The following is a 16,645-nucleotide window of genomic DNA, read 5'->3' as shown; positions in this document are numbered from 1 at the left end:
TGTTGCTCTGGTACAGCTTGTTGTGCGGAAGCTGAGAGAACAGTCTATGGCTTGGGTAGCTGGAGTCTTTTACAATTTTCTGGGCCTTCCTTACACACCGCCTGATATAGAGGTCCTGGATGGCAGGCAGCTCAACCCCAGTGATGTACTGGGCTGTCCAGACCACCCTCTGTAGCGCCATGCAATCAACGGGGTTGCAGTTGCCATACCAAGCAGTGATGCAGCCAGTCAAGATGCTCTCAATGGTGCTTTTTGAGGATTTGTGGGCCCATGGCTTCCGAGTGGCGCAGCAGTCTAAGGCATTGCATCTCAGTGATAGAAGCATCACTACAGACCCTGATTCGGTTCCAGGCTGTATCACAACTGGCCGTGATTGCGAGTCCCGTAGGCCGGTGCACAATTGGCCCAACTTCGTCCCGGTTTGGCCGGTGTAGGCCGTCATTGTAAATAAGAATTTGTTCTTAACCGACTTGCCTAGTTAAATAAAGGTTCAATTAAATGTTAAAAAAGCCAAATCTTTTCAACCTCCTGAGGGGGAAGAGACACTGTCATGCCTTCTTCACTACTGCATGTGTGTGGACCATTTTAAGTACTTAGTGATTGGACACAGAGGAACTTCTCTCAACCCGTTCCACTACAGCCCCGTCGATGTGGATGGGGGCGTTTGTCTGTTTTTGTACAGAGAGCACAACAACAGCGGCTGGGGCCTACCCTTTCCTAACCCCTCTTTAATGACTCTGTATGAAACAAGGATCGCTTGGCCTAACTCTTAAACACACACACCGACCCAGAGGCATGGATCTAGTCTGTCATAAAGAAACCCTCCCCCACTCAGCTGCTCCACTCCTCAGACCCCCAGGCAACAGAGAATGACATCTGCCCCTTCCTGTACTAAAGTATCTGGTAGTCCTGGCCCTCCTCTCCGGCAGCAGAACAGAGGTTACGTCCCAAATGGCTCCCTGTTCTCTATATAGTAGTGCACTATATAGGGCAGTGGTCACCAACCCTTTCTGAGTCAAAATTCAAACGGAGCTCTATCTCTTAGATGAAAAACATGACTTAAAAAACATAAGCCTAGAAGTTAACACAAGCTTACATGAAGATAAACACTGGTGTGTGTTGGAAAAGGCCATTAACCTCTCTTGGGTAGGGGGCAGTATTTTCACGTCGGGATGAAAAGCATGCCCAAAGTAAACTGTTAAAATAATGTGTGTGAATGTAACAGAACTGATATGGCAGGCGAAACCCCGAGGACAAACCATCCAAAAATAATAATAATTCAGCCTGCTACTATTTTCAATGGCTGTCACTTTTATAAGGCAAAGTCCTCCCAGATTGCAGTTGCTAGGACTTCCACTAGATATCAACAGTCTTTAAAAAGAGTTTCAGAGGCGCAGTGGTTAAGGACGCTGTTCTGCTGTGCCACCAGAGACTGGGTTCGCGCCCAGGCTCTGTCGTAACCGGCCGCGACTGGGAGGTCCGTGGTGCGACGCACAATTGGCCTATAGTCGTCCGGGTTAGGGAGGGTTTGGCCGGTAGGGATATCCTTGTTTCATCGCGCACCAGCGCGATGTGCCGGGCGTAGTGCGCGCTAACCAAGGTTGCCAGGTGCACGGACTCTCCTTCCGGGTTGGATGCGCGCTGTGTTAAGAAGCAGTGCAGCTTGGTTGGGTTGTGTATCGGAGGACGCATGACTTTCAACCTTCGTCTCTCCCGAGCCCGTACGGGAGTTGTAGCGAAGAGACAAGATAGTAGCTACTAAAAACAATTGGTTACCACGAAATTGGGGAGAAAAAGGGGTAAAAAAAAAAAAAACTTTCAGGCTGTTTTTTTGAGCCAGAAATTGTAGTTTGTAGTGTTTCCAAGCGCGTGAATGAGAGCGTGTTCATTGGTACTCCATCTTAAATTGTATAATTTATTTACGTATTAGGGTACCTAAGGTTTGATTATAAACGTTGTTTGACTTGTTTGGAAAAGTTTAACGTTTGGGATTCATTTTGTATGGAATTTTGATGGAGGGAAACTGGGTGGATTATTGACTGAAGCGTGTCAGCTAAATTGAGTTTTTATGGATATAAAGAAGGACATTATCGAACTGGGACCTTTTGGAGTGCCAACAGAAGAAGATCATCAAAGGTAAGGCATTTATTATATCTCTATTTCTGACTTTCGTGTCGCACCTGCCTGGTTGAAATATGTTTTTCATGGTTTTGTATGCGGGGCGCTGTCCTCAGATAATCGCATGGTGTGCTTTCGCCGTAAAGCCTTTTTGGAATCTGACACAGCGGCTGGATTAGCAAGAAGTTAAGCTTTATTTTGATCTATTACACTTGTGATTTTATGAAAGTTTATGAAAGTCCTCATAGAGGCATTGAGGAGAATTGGAATTGCAGTTTACTTCCTGAATTGACTAAATTGAAATGGAATTGACCCCAGCCCTGGAATAGATATTGAGCAGAATTGTTATGGAACGTAACTATGACTGTTAATGATTTAGAAGTTATCATTCTCAGAGAGGATTGTGGGTTGATCACACTATTCTATGACATCAATACTAGTCTCTTAAAGCTGTGTATAGCTCTGTAGGCTCACTGCAGGAGTGGTAGTATTGAAGGATCCTCCCTGAACATAGCTAATTGTCTGTGTGTTCCAGTAACAGGCTGGCTTGGCCTCAGTGATGTCTGGTCCTTGCTGGCTCCCTCTGGCCTCACTTCTCTCCCTGCGGTGGTATTTCAGGGGCTCTGCAGGGCCCAGCCCAGATAGAATTAGGAAGGGGTGCAGTGAGTCGATATACCAGGGACCCTGAGTGTGTTGGCTATATCGACTTGCGACATCTGAGTAGGTCTAGCGCTTTAGAGACTAGAGGGAGGTATGTGAAGGATAGCGTAAGGGGTGTGTGTGTGGCTTTTTGTTTTCACGGTGTGTGTGTGAGTGCGCGTACGCATTCAGGGGTACTGTATACCCTTACTCCCCTACTTAGTACAGCTCTAGGGTCTCAACCTCCAATCTATAGCCATGGATACCAGATACTAATGTCAGTCTGTCCTGTAGGCATTAGCCTCTGGTCAAAGGCTCCTACTAAAGGAGAGAGAAAGTGTGTGACCAAAGCAAATGGTCCATTAGTGAATTATGGCCGTGGTTGAGACAGGAAATGGCCTAGCAGTGAGCTCTTGCTGTGCCTGAGCACTTTGAAGTGAAGGAGTGAATCCCACAGATTCTTATCAAATCTACTGGGCCCCTGCTGGATCAGCACATTTGGCTGTGCAATTAGATTCCCACTCTGTGAAACCTTTATGTGTATCTGTTGTTTAGCAATCCATCTATCTAATGGCTATGCTGTCTATGATTCCAGACATGTTGAATAACATATGTTGAAAGGTTTTTTTAACCCTACAAACTCATACAAAGCAAACCAGTTAGATCTGCAACCCGTATTTCCGATGAAACCCCTCTAACTGGCGTTTGTTTTATGTTTCCAGAGTGCTGCTGCAGCCCCCAGTCCTGTGATGGGGGGGATTCCCCCTGGAGAGGGGATTGCCAGTGGACCCATGCCCCCTGGATTCTTCCAGGTCACTGATTTCTACCACTCACACACTCAATTTACACTCTATGGCAGGGGTAGGCCACTAGATTCAGCTGCGGGATGATTTATTTTGGAGAGAATGGAACATAATTATAATCATTTGTACACTGCAAATTGACTACAACTATAGAAATATAGATTTTATTTGAAAATAACAATACATTTTTGAGGTGAATTTTTAGAATTGTATTTTTTCCTGGTGATTTTTGTCTTTTTTTTTTACCCAATAGAAACATTCTTATTACTATTTTCTTTCTAAACAATGGTGGTTTTGGCCCGCATGCCAGCTGTTGCCGACCCCTGCTCTATGGCAGTGGTTCCCAATTATTTCCTTTCCGAGGACCACCAGATCTCTTTATTAGAATTTTATGGAGGGAAATGTGTGGAGCACCTGAAGTACTCTCCCTGACCACAAGTGGTCCCAGGACCACAGGTTGGAGACTACTGCTTTAGTTGCTGAATCCTAATTTGAGATCCACAAGCAATGGATTTCTGCTGAACTCCACTGATGTCAATAAAGCATCGCTAAGTTACTGTATGTGTGATTCTCAAGTAAAGAGTTTAGCCTGCATGCATGAGCCACACTATTGTGCAACTTTCCCCTCTCTCATCTGCTCGGCTGTCTCTCTGTTCTACCACCCTGCTGATGTGCTTTCCACATCTGTAGCTGTTGTGTGGTGTTTCAATGATGCTCTGCTGTGGTCTGTAGCCTAGTCTCTGCTCTGCTGTGGTCTGTAGCCTAGTCTCTGCTCTGCTGTGGTCTGTAGTCTAGTCTCTGCTCTGCTGTGGTCTGTAGTCTAGTCTCTGCTCTGCTGTGGTCTGTAGTCTAGTCTCTGCTCTGCTGTGGTCTGTAGCCAAGTCTCTGCTCTGAGCCTGTGGTTTGTAGCCAAGTCTCTGCTCTGAGCCTGTGGTCTGTAGCCAAGTCTCTGCTCTGAGCCTGTGGTCTGTAGCCTTGTTTCTGCTCTGAGCCTGTGGTCTGTAGTCCAGTCTCTGCTCTGCTGTGGTCTGTAGCCTAGTCTCTGCTCTGCTGTGGTCTGTAGTAGAGGTCGGCCGATTATGATTTTTCAATACCGATAGTGATTATTTGAGGACCAAAACAGCAGATACCGATTAATCAGACAATTAAAAAAAATATATATATATATATATATATATATATATATATATATATATATATATATATATATATATATATATATATATATATATATATTTTTTTTGTACATTTATTTGTTATAATGACAATTACAACAACACTGAATGAACACTTATTTTAACTTAATATAATACATCAATCAAATCAATTTAGCCTCAAGTAAATAATGAAACATGTTCAATTTTGTTTAAATAATGCAAAAACAAAGTGTTGGAGAAGAAAGTAAAAGTGCAATATGTGCCATGTAAGAAAGCTAAGGTTTCAGTTCCTTGCTCAGAACATGAGAACATATGAAAGCTGGTGGTTCCTTTTAACATGAGTCTTCAATATTCCCAGGTAAGAAGTTTTAGGTTGTAGGAATTATAGGACTATTTCCCTCTATACCATTTGTATTTCATTAACCTTTGACTATTGGATGTTCTTATAGGCACTTTAGTATTGACAGTGTAACAGTATAGCTTCCGTCCCTCTCCTCGCTCCTCCCTGGGCTCGAACCAGCAACACAACGACAACAGCCACCATCGAAGCAGCGTTACCCATGCAGAGCAAGGGGAACAACTACTAGAAGGCTCAGAGCGAGTGACGTTTGAAACGCTATTAGCGCGTGCTAACTAGCTAGCCATTTCACTTCGGTTACACCAGCCTCATCTCGGGAGTTGATAGGCTTGAAGTCATAAATAGCGCAATGCTTGACGCACAACAAAGAGCTGCTGGCAGAACGCACGAAAGTGCTGTTTGAATGAATGTTTACGCGCCTGCTTCTGCCTACCACCGCTCAGTGAGATACTTAGATACTATTTATATGCTCTTGTATGCTCAGTCAGATTATATGCAACGCAGGACACGCTAGATAATATCTAGTAATATCATCAACCATGTGTAGTTATGATTGATTTTTTTTTATAAGATAAGTTTAATGCTAGCTAGCAACTTACCTTGGCTTACTGCATTCGCGTAACAGGCAGTCAGTCTCCTTGTAGAGTGCAACGAGAGAGAGGCAGGTCGTTATTGTGTTGGACTAGCTAACTGTAAGGTTGCAAGATTGGATCCCTCGAGCTGACAAGGTGAAAATCTGTTCTGCCCCTGAACAAGGCAGTTAACCCACCGTTCCTAGGCCGTCATTGATAATAAGAATGTGTTCTTAACTGACTTGCCTAGTTAAATAAAGGTAAATCGGCGCCCAAAAATACTGATATCCGATTGTTATGAAAACTTGAAATCGGCCCTAATTAATCGGCCATTCCGATTAATCGGTCGACCTCTCGTCTGTAGTCTAGTCTCTGCTCTGAGCCTATGGCTGCGTCCACATGGTACCCTATTCTCTACATAGCACACTGCTCTGGTCAAAAGTAGGGAATAGTGTGCCGTTTGGGAAGCAGCCTGTGTTTTTAGTAGACATCAGAAAATAATTTGTCTGTCTACCCACTCAGTGTACTGTAGTGAAACCGGGAGGTGCAGTTGGGCCTAAACCTTAATCGAGAAATCGAAAGGTGCTGTAACACCTGCCGTAAATCAATACCTCATGAGGATAATCTCTTGGCAGCTTTCCCTCTAGTGAAAGTCAAACCACACACTTCTGTTTCTTCAAGTAGGCATGTTGTCTCTAGGATTAGTCCTAGATGTTTGTGTTTTGAAAACCAGAGAAGTAATTACAGTATATGCAGCCCAACTCAGTGTGTGAGCGAAAGAGACATACACACGCACAGAGATCTCCCTTTATCAGAGTCATTTGAATATGTAAATGTTGTTAATTAAGCCACCCTATTACCAGAAGCATTGGCCCACAATGACAGTGTTTGGGGGCAGCAATGTAAAGCTAATTGCATAGGGCTTAATTAATGCTGTGGTAATTGGCAGAGGGGGAAATTGGCAGTGATGACAAGCTGGAGGCTGGCTGCTATTCTGACTGGCAGGCATCACAGCACACATCCTCTATCTTTTCCACTCTCTCTCTCTTCTTGCTCTCTCTTCTACTGTGGAGTGAATAATCAACAGATATACCGGGCAGCTTTTTGCATTTGCACACCAGCTTCTCACTCTCTCCTCTGCTCAGCTCAGTAACCCTCCTTTCTCTACCTCCCTCCCTCTGTGTCTGTCTTCCCCTCTTTCTGTCGCTCTCTGTCTCTGTGACGCCACAGGGTGCTCCTGGTCCCCAGGGCTCTCCTCACCCCCAGCCTCCTCTCCCTAACAGTATGATGGGACCACAAAGCCAGGTACTGCTGCTCTCCCCGCTAGGTATGTCCCAAATCGCACCCTCATCTGTATATAGTGGACTACATTTGACCTGGGGCCCTGGTGAAAAGTAGTGCACTATATTTAGAATATGGTGTGATTTTAAATTGGGACGCAGCCTCTGTCTCTCTGTTGGAGCTCTGTGTTTCTCTTTGTGCTTTCCTATTGGGAAGACGACTGTCGTTTCACTGCCGTGTCGCCTCCATGCTATTTCTGTCTGTACGCTCTATGCTTCCACATCTGTCATTCGGCTTGACGCTTTTGGCGGCAGCGCAGAAACATTGTTAAAACGAAGCGTAATATAGGAAACCGTTATTGTAGATGTTCTATCAAATGTTATTAGTCACATGCTCCGAATACAGCAGGCGTAGACCTTACAGTGAAATGCTTACTTACAAGCCCTTAACCAACAATGTTTTAAGAAGTTAAGAAGAAAAACGTGTCAAGTAAAAAGAATAGATAAGTAGAAAATAAAAGTAACATAATTAAACAGCAGCAGTAAAATAACAGTAGCGAGGCTATATACAGGGTGTTACGGTACAGAGTCAATGTGGAGGCTATATACAGGGTGTTACGGTACAGAGTCAATGTGGAGGCTATATACAGGGTGTTACGGTACAGAGTCAATGTGGAGGCTATATACAGGGTGTTACGGTACAGAGTCAATGTGGAGGCTATATACAGGGGGTACCGGTACAGAGTCGACATACACGTTATAGATATTACAAGTGAAGCAACTACCTCCCTTATGAATGGTTGCAATGGTTGTTTCTTCAGTATAATTGTGCTGATGTTATGTTGTGATGGAACACAAATGTAAATGAATTGTTATTTGTGTTTGTAGTCTTTCATGAACCCACGATTCACCGCAGGCCCACGAGGCCCTCCTATCAGAATGGGCAACCAGGTAAACAAACTACAGTATCCAGCATTCTCCACCAACATCACCATACAATACTGTCATCAGTTTACCCAGTCTACTGTTGTTTAACAAAGAGATTTACCTCCGTATGAGTTATCCCTCCCTCTTTCCTCTGTCTGTCTTGTAGCCTCCTGGCGGTGGCCCTGGCCCCCATCTCATGCTCCAAACCATGGATCACACACGACCACAAGGCCATCCTAACTTGGGACCAATGCAGAGGATGAGTGGGCCTCGAGGCATGGGCCCTATGGGGCCAGGACCCCAGGTAGGCCACTACTGTTCTGCTCCCATTATATCTAGTAATGTTACACCCCCGTCTGTAGGCAGCCGTTATATCAGACTGGTAATGTTACACCCCCGTCTGTAGGCAGCCGTTATATCAGACTGGTAATGTTAGACACCCGTGTGTAGGCAGCTGTTATCTCTAAGCAGTTTACAAAATGTCTGTAGTCGTTCACAGACTAGCCCCCTGATTATTGAAACTGCCTGTCACCATCACCCATCCAGTCTGTCTCGGTTCTTGGCCTTGGTTCGGTCTGGTTATGGTAGTCTGATTCTTAGTTGTCGTTGCAGAACTTTGGTGGTGGGATGCGGCCTCCACATAACGCCATGGGCCCTGGGATGCCAGGAGTGAACATGATGTGAGCCTTGTCTCTATTACTCTCCTTTCACATGATGCATCTCCAGTGTGTGGTGTTTTCTAACTGGGGTTTCTCTCGTCACAATGCAGGGGCCCAGGTGCTGGACGACCATGGCCCAATCCGAACAACGGCAACTCAGTGAGTCCAACTTCCCCTCTAGACACGGAGTATACAATACATTAGGAACACCTTCCTAATATTGAGTTGCATCCCCCATTTGCCCTCAGAACAGCCTCAATTTGTTGGAGCATGTACTCTACAAGGTGTCGGGGGATACTGGCCCGTGTTAAAAATCCTTCTTTAACCTGTCTCCTTCCCTTCATCTACAGTCGTGGCCAAAAGTTTTGAGAATGACACAAATATTAATTTAATTTGCTGCATCAGTTTGAATGATGGCAATTTGCATATACTCCAGGATGTTATGAAGAGTGATCAGATGAATTGCAATTAATTGGGATTTAATTGTAGGATTGCACCTAAATCAACCATTTATCGGATCATCAAGAACTTCAAGGAGGGCGCCCAAGAAAGTCTGGCAAGTGCCAGGACCGTCTCCTAAAGTTGATTAAACAGCGGGATCGGGGCACCACCAGTACGTACAGAGCTTGCTCAGGAATGGCAGCAGTGAGGTGTGAGTGCATCTGCACACACAGTGAGGCAAAGACTTTTGGAGGATGACCTGGTGTCAAGAAGGGCAGCAAAGAAGTCACTTCTCTCCAGGAAAAACATCAGGGACAGACTGATATTCTGCAAAAGGTACAGGGATTGGAATGCTGAGGACTGGGGTAAAGTCATTTTCTCTGATGAATCCCCTTCCGATTGTTTGGGGCATCCGGAAGAAACGCTTGTCCTGAGAAGACAAGGTGAGCGCTACCATCAGTCCTGTGTCATGCCAACAGTAAAGCATCCTGAGACCATTCATGTGTGAGGTTGCTTCTCAGCCAAGGGAGTGGGCTCACTCACAATTTTGCCTAAGAACACAGCCATGAATAAAGAATGGTACCAACACATCCTCCGAGAGCAACTTCTCCCAACCATCTAGAGCAGAGACTGGACTACAATTTGGTGACAAACAATGCCTTTTCCAGCATGATGGAGCACCTTGCCGTAAGGCAAAAGTGATAACTAAGTGACTCGGGGGGGGGGGGGGGACGACATAGATATTTTGGGTCCATGGCCAGGAAACTCCCCAGACCTTAATCCCATTGAGAACTTGTGGTCAATCCTCAAGAGGCGGGTGGACAAACAAAACCACACAAATTCTGACAAACTCCAAGCATTGATTATGCAAGAATGGTCTGCCATCAGTCAGGATGTGGCCCAGAAGTTAATTGACAGCATGCCAGGGCAGATTGCAGAGGTCTTGAAAAAGAAGGGTCAACACTGCAAATATTGACTCTTTGCATCAACTTCATGTAATTGTCAATAAAAACCTTTGATACTTATGAAATGGTTGTAATTATACTTCAGTATTCCATAGAAACATCTGACAAAAATATCTAAAGACACTGGAGCAGCAAACTTTGTGGAAATTAATGTTTGTGTCGTTCTCAACTTTTGCCCACAACTGTACACTGATTTGAAGTGGATATAACAAGTGACAGCAATAAGAGATCATGGCATATATATATATATATATATATATATATATATATATATATATATATATATATATATATATATATATATATATACACACCATGATGTTGCCTGCTCAGATTGCAGCAGTCTGTGTCTGACCTCTCTCAGTAAGAGCTCTGGAGATCTAATGCATTACCAAGTTCCCCAGTCCTGGATGTAATTGTAGTATTATATATCCCAGGCTACATCCTAAATGGCACCCTATTCCCTTTATAGCGCCTTACACAACCCATAAGGCCCCTGTTCAAAGAAGTGCACTATATAGGGAATAGGGTGCGGGACACCCCCAGCTTGCATGTAAGCTAGATAATGATATGGCTGCGATGCTAAAATGATGAATGATACCGTTCTCGAGAGGTGAACACCGATTTAGATTCCTTGTTCCTGTAATGTTGTGGTTGTTTCAGATGCCTTACTCATCACCTTCTCCTGGAGCGTATGGGGTAAGTACTCTCTGACGACCTCTCTCACACACACACTTCAGTCAGATACCAGTATATTATTGTTTTCGCGTTTGTAGATTTGACCCTGGTACAGATACATTGCTGGTTTTGTGATTCACTGTTTAATTATAAATGGGTTGTGTTCTTCTGACACTCTAAAGGGGGGTTCTGGTGGAGGGGGACCCACTGGAACACCCGTTATGCCCAGCCCTGCGGGTAGGTACTCCATAGTCCACCTTGGGGAATAGGAATTAATGTAAAAATGTTTTGACAAATAACCGTCATCTTCAATGAGTGTGTTTGCCATCTTGGCTGTTCTCATTGCCCGAAGTACACTTGTCTATTGATTATCATAATAATAATCATTGAGATTGATTGCTTATCAACCACTTTTCAGACTCTAACAACTCTGGGGACAACCTCTACACTATGATCAACACTGGACCTGGCAACCGATCAAATGTGAGTTTGCTTCTCATACCAGCCCTCTCAAATATGTTGTAGTAGTCACATTGTTTCATGTTTCTTCATCGCCAGATAACTTTTAAGATACGATTATAAGAAACATTAACTAGTACTACATAATGAAACTGTTCTTCCCAAATGGCACCCTATTCCCTATATAGTGCACTATGGGCCCTGGACAAAATAACTGTTGTTATAAAGGGTGCCTTTTGGGACCCTATATAACTCTATTGGGACATACCCTGTTTCTACCTGGCTTACTCTATTGGGACATACCCTGTTTCTACCTGGCTTACTCTATTGGGACATACCCTGTTTCTACCTGGCTTACTCTATTGGGACCTACCCTGTTTCTACCTGGCTTACTCTGTTGGGACCTACCCTGTTTCTTCCTGGCCTACTCTGTTGGGACCTACCCTGTTTCTTCCTGGCCTACTCTGTTGGGACCTACCCTGTTTCTTCCTGGCCTACCCTGTTGGGACATACCCTGTTTCTACCTGGCCTAGTCTGTTGGGACATACCCTGTTTCTTCCTGGCCTAGTCTGTTGTGACATACTCTGTTGGGAAATGCCCTGTTTCTTCCTGGCCTACCCTGTTGGGACATACCCTGTTTCTTCCTGGCCTAGTCTGTTGTGATAGTGGTGCCTGTCCTGTTGACATGTATAGTAAGGCAGTGCTTGTCTCCCGCTACAGTTCCCTATGGGCCCTGGCTCTGACGGACCACTGGGGGCCATGGCAGGCATGGAACCACACCACATGAATGGATCGCTAGGTAAAGCACTGCGCTCTATTCTGCCAGTGGTTACCATACAACATATAGTCCTCAAGTGCCAATTGGGGTTGTGTTCAGTTTAGAACAGTATTGACTAACCAGTGCATGACTAGTTGGGAGTAGTTGTTCATTCAGACAATCTGAACGTAGGCTCCCTCAATGGTGGTGTCTCAAATGACACCCTAATCCCTATATAGTGCACTACTTTTGACCAGGGCCCATAGGGTTCTGGTGAAAAGTAGTGCACTATATCGGGAATGGGTACAGTGTAGTAGACCAACCAGTAATGTGATGCAAGGAGACATATATTCTCAGCAATAGTGCCAGGCTTTAGCATACATATATCTTCAGCATACATATGACCTGTTGCATTATTAGTTCAGTAAAGGATCGTAACGTTTTAATTTCAGTGTTCATGAACTATAAACGTTTATTTTTTTTAGGCTCTGGTGATCTGGACGGACTCAACAAGGTGAATACTATAACATGGCTATACATATAGATTACTAGCAAAACATGACAAATCATTTGGACTAATTTGTGCAATACGTTTCTATTGAACTTCTTGTTTAGCCTGGGCCCAGATCTGTTGTCTCCTCCTGTAGCCTGGGCCCAGATCTGTTGTCTCCTCCTGTAGCCTGGGCCCAGATCTGTTGTCTCCTCCTATAGCCTGGGCCCAGATCTGTTGTCTCCTCCTATAGCCTGGGCCCAGATCTGTTGTCTCCTCCTATAGCCTGGGCCCAGATCTGTTGTCTCCTCCTATAGCCTGGGCCCAGATCTGTTGTCTCCTCCTATAGCCTGGGCCCAGATCTGTTGTCTCCTCCTATAGCCTGGGCCCAGATCTGTTGTCTCCTCCTATAGCCTGGGCCCAGATCTGTTGTCTCCTCCTATAGCCTGGGCCCAGATCTGTTGTCTCCTCCTATAGCCTGGGCCCAGATCTGTTGTCTCCTCCTATAGCCTGGGCCCAGATCTGTTGTCTCCTCCTATAGCCTGGGCCCAGATCTGTTGTCTCCTCCTATAGCCTGGGCCCAGATCTGTTGTCTCCTCCTATAGCCTGGGCCCAGATCTGTTGTCTCCTCCTATAGCCTGGGCCCAGATCTGTTGTCTCCTCCTATAGCCTGGGCCCAGATCTGTTGTCTCCTCCTATAGCCTGGGCCCAGATCTGTTGTCTCCTCCTATAGCCTGGGCCCAGATCTGTTGTCTCCTCCTATAGCCTGGGCCCAGATCTGTTGTCTCCTCCTATAGCCTGGGCCCAGATCTGTTGTCTCCTCCTATAGCCTGGGCCCAGATCTGTTGTCTCCTCCTATAGCCTGGGCCCAGATCTGTTGTCTCCTCCTATAGCCTGGGCCCAGATCTGTTGTCTCCTCCTATAGCCTGGGCCCAGATCTGTTGTCTCCTCCTATAGCCTGGGCCCAGATCTGTTGTCTCCTCCTATAGCCTGGGCCCAGATCTGTTGTCTCCTCCTATAGCCTGGGCCCAGATCTGTTGTCTCCTCCTATAGCCTGGGCCCAGATCTGTTGTCTCCTCCTATAGCCTGGGCCCAGATCTGTTGTCTCCTCCTATAGCCTGGGCCCAGATCTGTTGTCTCCTCCTATAGCCTGGGCCCAGATCTGTTGTCTCCTCCTATAGCCTGGGCCCAGATCTGTTGTCTCCTCCTATAGCCTGGGCCCAGATCTGTTGTCTCCTCCTATAGCCTGGGCCCAGATCTGTTGTCTCCTCCTATAGCCTGGGCCCAGATCTGTTGTCTCCTCCTATAGCCTGGGCCCAGATCTGTTGTCTCCTCCTATAGCCTGGGCCCAGATCTGTTGTCTCCTCCTATAGCCTGGGCCCAGATCTGTTGTCTCCTCCTATAGCCTGGGCCCAGATCTGTTGTCTCCTCCTATAGCCTGGGCCCAGATCTGTTGTCTCCTCCTATAGCCTGGGCCCAGATCTGTTGTCTCCTCCTATAGCCTGGGCCCAGATCTGTTGTCTCCTCCTATAGCCTGGGCCCAGATCTGTTGTCTCCTCCTATAGCCTGGGCCCAGATCTGTTGTCTCCTCCTATAGCCTGGGCCCAGATCTGTTGTCTCCTCCTATAGCCTGGGCCCAGATCTGTTGTCTCCTCCTATAGCCTGGGCCCAGATCTGTTGTCTCCTCCTATAGCCTGGGCCCAGATCTGTTGTCTCCTCCTATAGCCTGGGCCCAGATCTGTTGTCTCCTCCTATAGCCTGGGCCCAGATCTGTTGTCTCCTCCTATAGCCTGGGCCCAGATCTGTTGTCTCCTCCTATAGCCTGGGCCCAGATCTGTTGTCTCCTCCTGTAGCCTGGGCCCAGATCTGTTGTCTCCTCCTGTAGCCTGGGCCCAGATCTGTTGTCTCCTCCTGTAGCCTGGGCCCAGATCTGTTGTCTCCTCCTGTAGCCTGGGCCCAGATCTGTTGTCTCCTCCTGTAGCCTGGGCCCAGATCTGTTGTCTCCTCCTATAGCCTGGGCCCAGATCTGTTGTCTCCTCCTATAGCCTGGGCCCAGATCTGTTGTCTCCTCCTATAGCCTGGGCCCAGATCTGTTGTCTCCTCCTGTAGCCTGGGCCCAGACCTGTTGTCTCTTCCTGTAGCCTGGGCCCAGACCTGTTGTCTCTTCCTGTAGCCTGGGCCCAGACCTGTTGTCTCCTCCTGTAGCCTGGGCCCAGACCTGTTGTCGCCTCCTGTAGCCTGGGCCCAGACCTTTTTCTGCTCTTGCCAACTCCAGCGCTGTCAATGTCAAGAGGGACAATGACGACACTTAGACTACTTGTTGTTGCCTATTTACTTAGTCTCTTTCCTGCCTCCTCGCAGAACTCTCCAAACCATCTAAGTGGCATTAGTAACCCTCCTGGAACCCCGAGGGACGGTGACGAGTTGGGTGGGAACTTCCTGCACTCCTTTCAGAGTGAGAATGTAAGTCCCCTTCTCACCATGCAATATAAAACGTTTTAATGTGTTTTAGTGTAGGAGAGGATAAAATTATAAGTGTTGAAGAATTTTTTTTTTTTAAATTGTTTCCTTTTGAACAAGATCAGGTAGTCACTCCATGTTTCAGTCAGTTTTCTTCCAATTAGTGCCTAGTGAGAAACAACCCAGCTGAGGCCACTGTGTTGCGAGTAACTATAAGTAGTGCCTATATGGCAGTATTGACTCCACAGTAAAGCTACGGTCATGGCACTTTGACACCCAAAGGAAGCCACAGTGACAGCATCATTGTGACAGCATCATTGACTCTACAGTGGCAGTGTATTGTGGGGGCACTGGGTAGTTGCCAAATAAGGTTTTTGGGGGCTAGAGTGAGGAAGTGCATTTCCTTTCTACAGTTGCAGTGTGTTCTATTGTTTGTTGTGTGTGTGTCATGCCATTAGCGTAAGCTCTCCTGATTTTAACTCTTTGTCTGTGCCCCTCAGCAGTACTCCCCTACCATGACGATGAGTGTGTGAACTCCCCCTCAATCTGCCATCACTCAGAGGATCTGAGCTCATAACAGGACATGGCCAAAACGTATCAGCACAGAACCAGGGACAGGCGCCATTTTGGTTCCACGCAATTCCAGAATGCTGATATGCGAATTTTCAAAATGGCGACTTCTTGCTCCTCTTCGTTCCAAATGAAGGACAGTTCTTCATTCATCACCACCCCAAGTGTGACGAAAGCAGCTACTGAAACTACTGCATACATGACTATTTTTTTAAATTATTTGCAGAAATGATTATTCCCCCCCTGCCCAGCAAATGGTCAAAGTTGACCTCTTATGATTTTATTATTGGTTTGTGGTGCAAGATGTTCTGTCCAGGTTTCAACTTATAGCCACCTAAAACACTGATGTGCATTAAGCATTGTAAACCATGAAAAACTCTCAATTTATTTTATTTTTTTTCATATTTCAGGTCCTGCATTCAGCCACGCAGTATGTGTCACAAAATGAGTCTGAAAACAGGCGTCTGAATCTGCCTTTAACTCTGTGACAACTCCTTTAAATTACTTTGTCCCGATGTACTATTTATCCATATTTTAAGGGGAAGTGATGTGATCGAACTGGGCCTTTTTAACAGTTTAAGTGCTCAGTGGGTTTTTAAAAAGTGAAATTGGATCCCATTCAAAGTGTCGACAAAATCTCATCGATAAGGAATGTTTTGTGGGTTATGGTTTTGTCGATGAGGAGAGCAATCTAATTCTGCACTGGTTTATTCAGCTTTTTATTTAAACAGTCTCACTGCTGTTCTTGTTCTCTGTCAAGGGGGAAAGCAAACTTGGGCTAAACTGTGGGTTTGGAAACAACAGAGGTGCAGGAACGCTGAGATCTGTGAACAACATACTACCTAGCGCTGCTCCAGTCCACATGTGATGTGTGTTTAACCTCTTCCCTGCCTGTGCTTAACACTCTGTCCTTTTTCTCAACTTCGTTGTAGCCGTGGTTTCCTACTGTTCCATCTGGATGATGTGACGGTGAAAGAGTTAAACCCATTGTAACTTGAGATGCATATTGGTAGTTGATAGTTTTTCTTTTTCTCCGGGTATTTTTTGTTTATTTTTTGTCTCCTTATTGCGTTTTTTAAATATTTTGATACCAATTTAACTGTATATTGACCCAGTTATTTTGAAATTAGTCCAACGCTTTCTAAACCATGAACTTAGAGGCAGTCTTGTAAATGTGATAAAAGGTTTATTTCATTTTCTGTGAATATTAAGCGTTATACACCTCTGTCCCAGGTTGCCTTGATTTACTGCTGTTTTCTTTATTTCAAACTGAGGAAAGAATGCTTGTTAATATAATTTTACAATGACTCAA

General features: G+C 45.6%; 1 protein-coding gene across 4 annotated transcripts in view; it reads left to right on the top strand.

Annotated features, from left to right (window-relative positions):
- Positions 1–16,645, top strand: part of LOC139422362 (single-stranded DNA-binding protein 3-like) — a 25,537-nt gene extending 8,892 nt beyond the window's left edge. Inside the window, exons 6-18 of one of the 4 annotated variants that reach the window (XM_071173594.1) lie at positions 3,480–3,569; positions 6,878–6,952; positions 7,816–7,878; positions 8,021–8,158; positions 8,467–8,534; positions 8,624–8,672; positions 10,583–10,618; positions 10,780–10,834; positions 11,016–11,080; positions 11,777–11,855; positions 12,299–12,327; positions 14,665–14,766; positions 15,264–16,645. In XM_071173594.1, coding sequence (XP_071029695.1) covers positions 3,480–3,569; positions 6,878–6,952; positions 7,816–7,878; positions 8,021–8,158; positions 8,467–8,534; positions 8,624–8,672; positions 10,583–10,618; positions 10,780–10,834; positions 11,016–11,080; positions 11,777–11,855; positions 12,299–12,327; positions 14,665–14,766; positions 15,264–15,296 — 882 coding nt within the window. In that variant the 3' untranslated portion in view covers positions 15,297–16,645. The remainder of the gene's footprint in view (positions 1–3,479; positions 3,570–6,877; positions 6,953–7,815; positions 7,879–8,020; positions 8,159–8,466; positions 8,535–8,623; positions 8,673–10,582; positions 10,619–10,779; positions 10,835–11,015; positions 11,081–11,776; positions 11,856–12,298; positions 12,328–14,664; positions 14,767–15,263) is intronic. The other 3 variants (XM_071173686.1, XM_071173631.1, XM_071173740.1) reach the window with 3 other exon arrangements.

This window comes from Oncorhynchus clarkii, chromosome 1, assembly GCF_045791955.1.
Source record: "Oncorhynchus clarkii lewisi isolate Uvic-CL-2024 chromosome 1, UVic_Ocla_1.0, whole genome shotgun sequence".
Taxonomy (NCBI): domain Eukaryota; kingdom Metazoa; phylum Chordata; class Actinopteri; order Salmoniformes; family Salmonidae; genus Oncorhynchus; species Oncorhynchus clarkii.
This window is presented reverse-complemented; position numbering and strand designations above follow the sequence as displayed.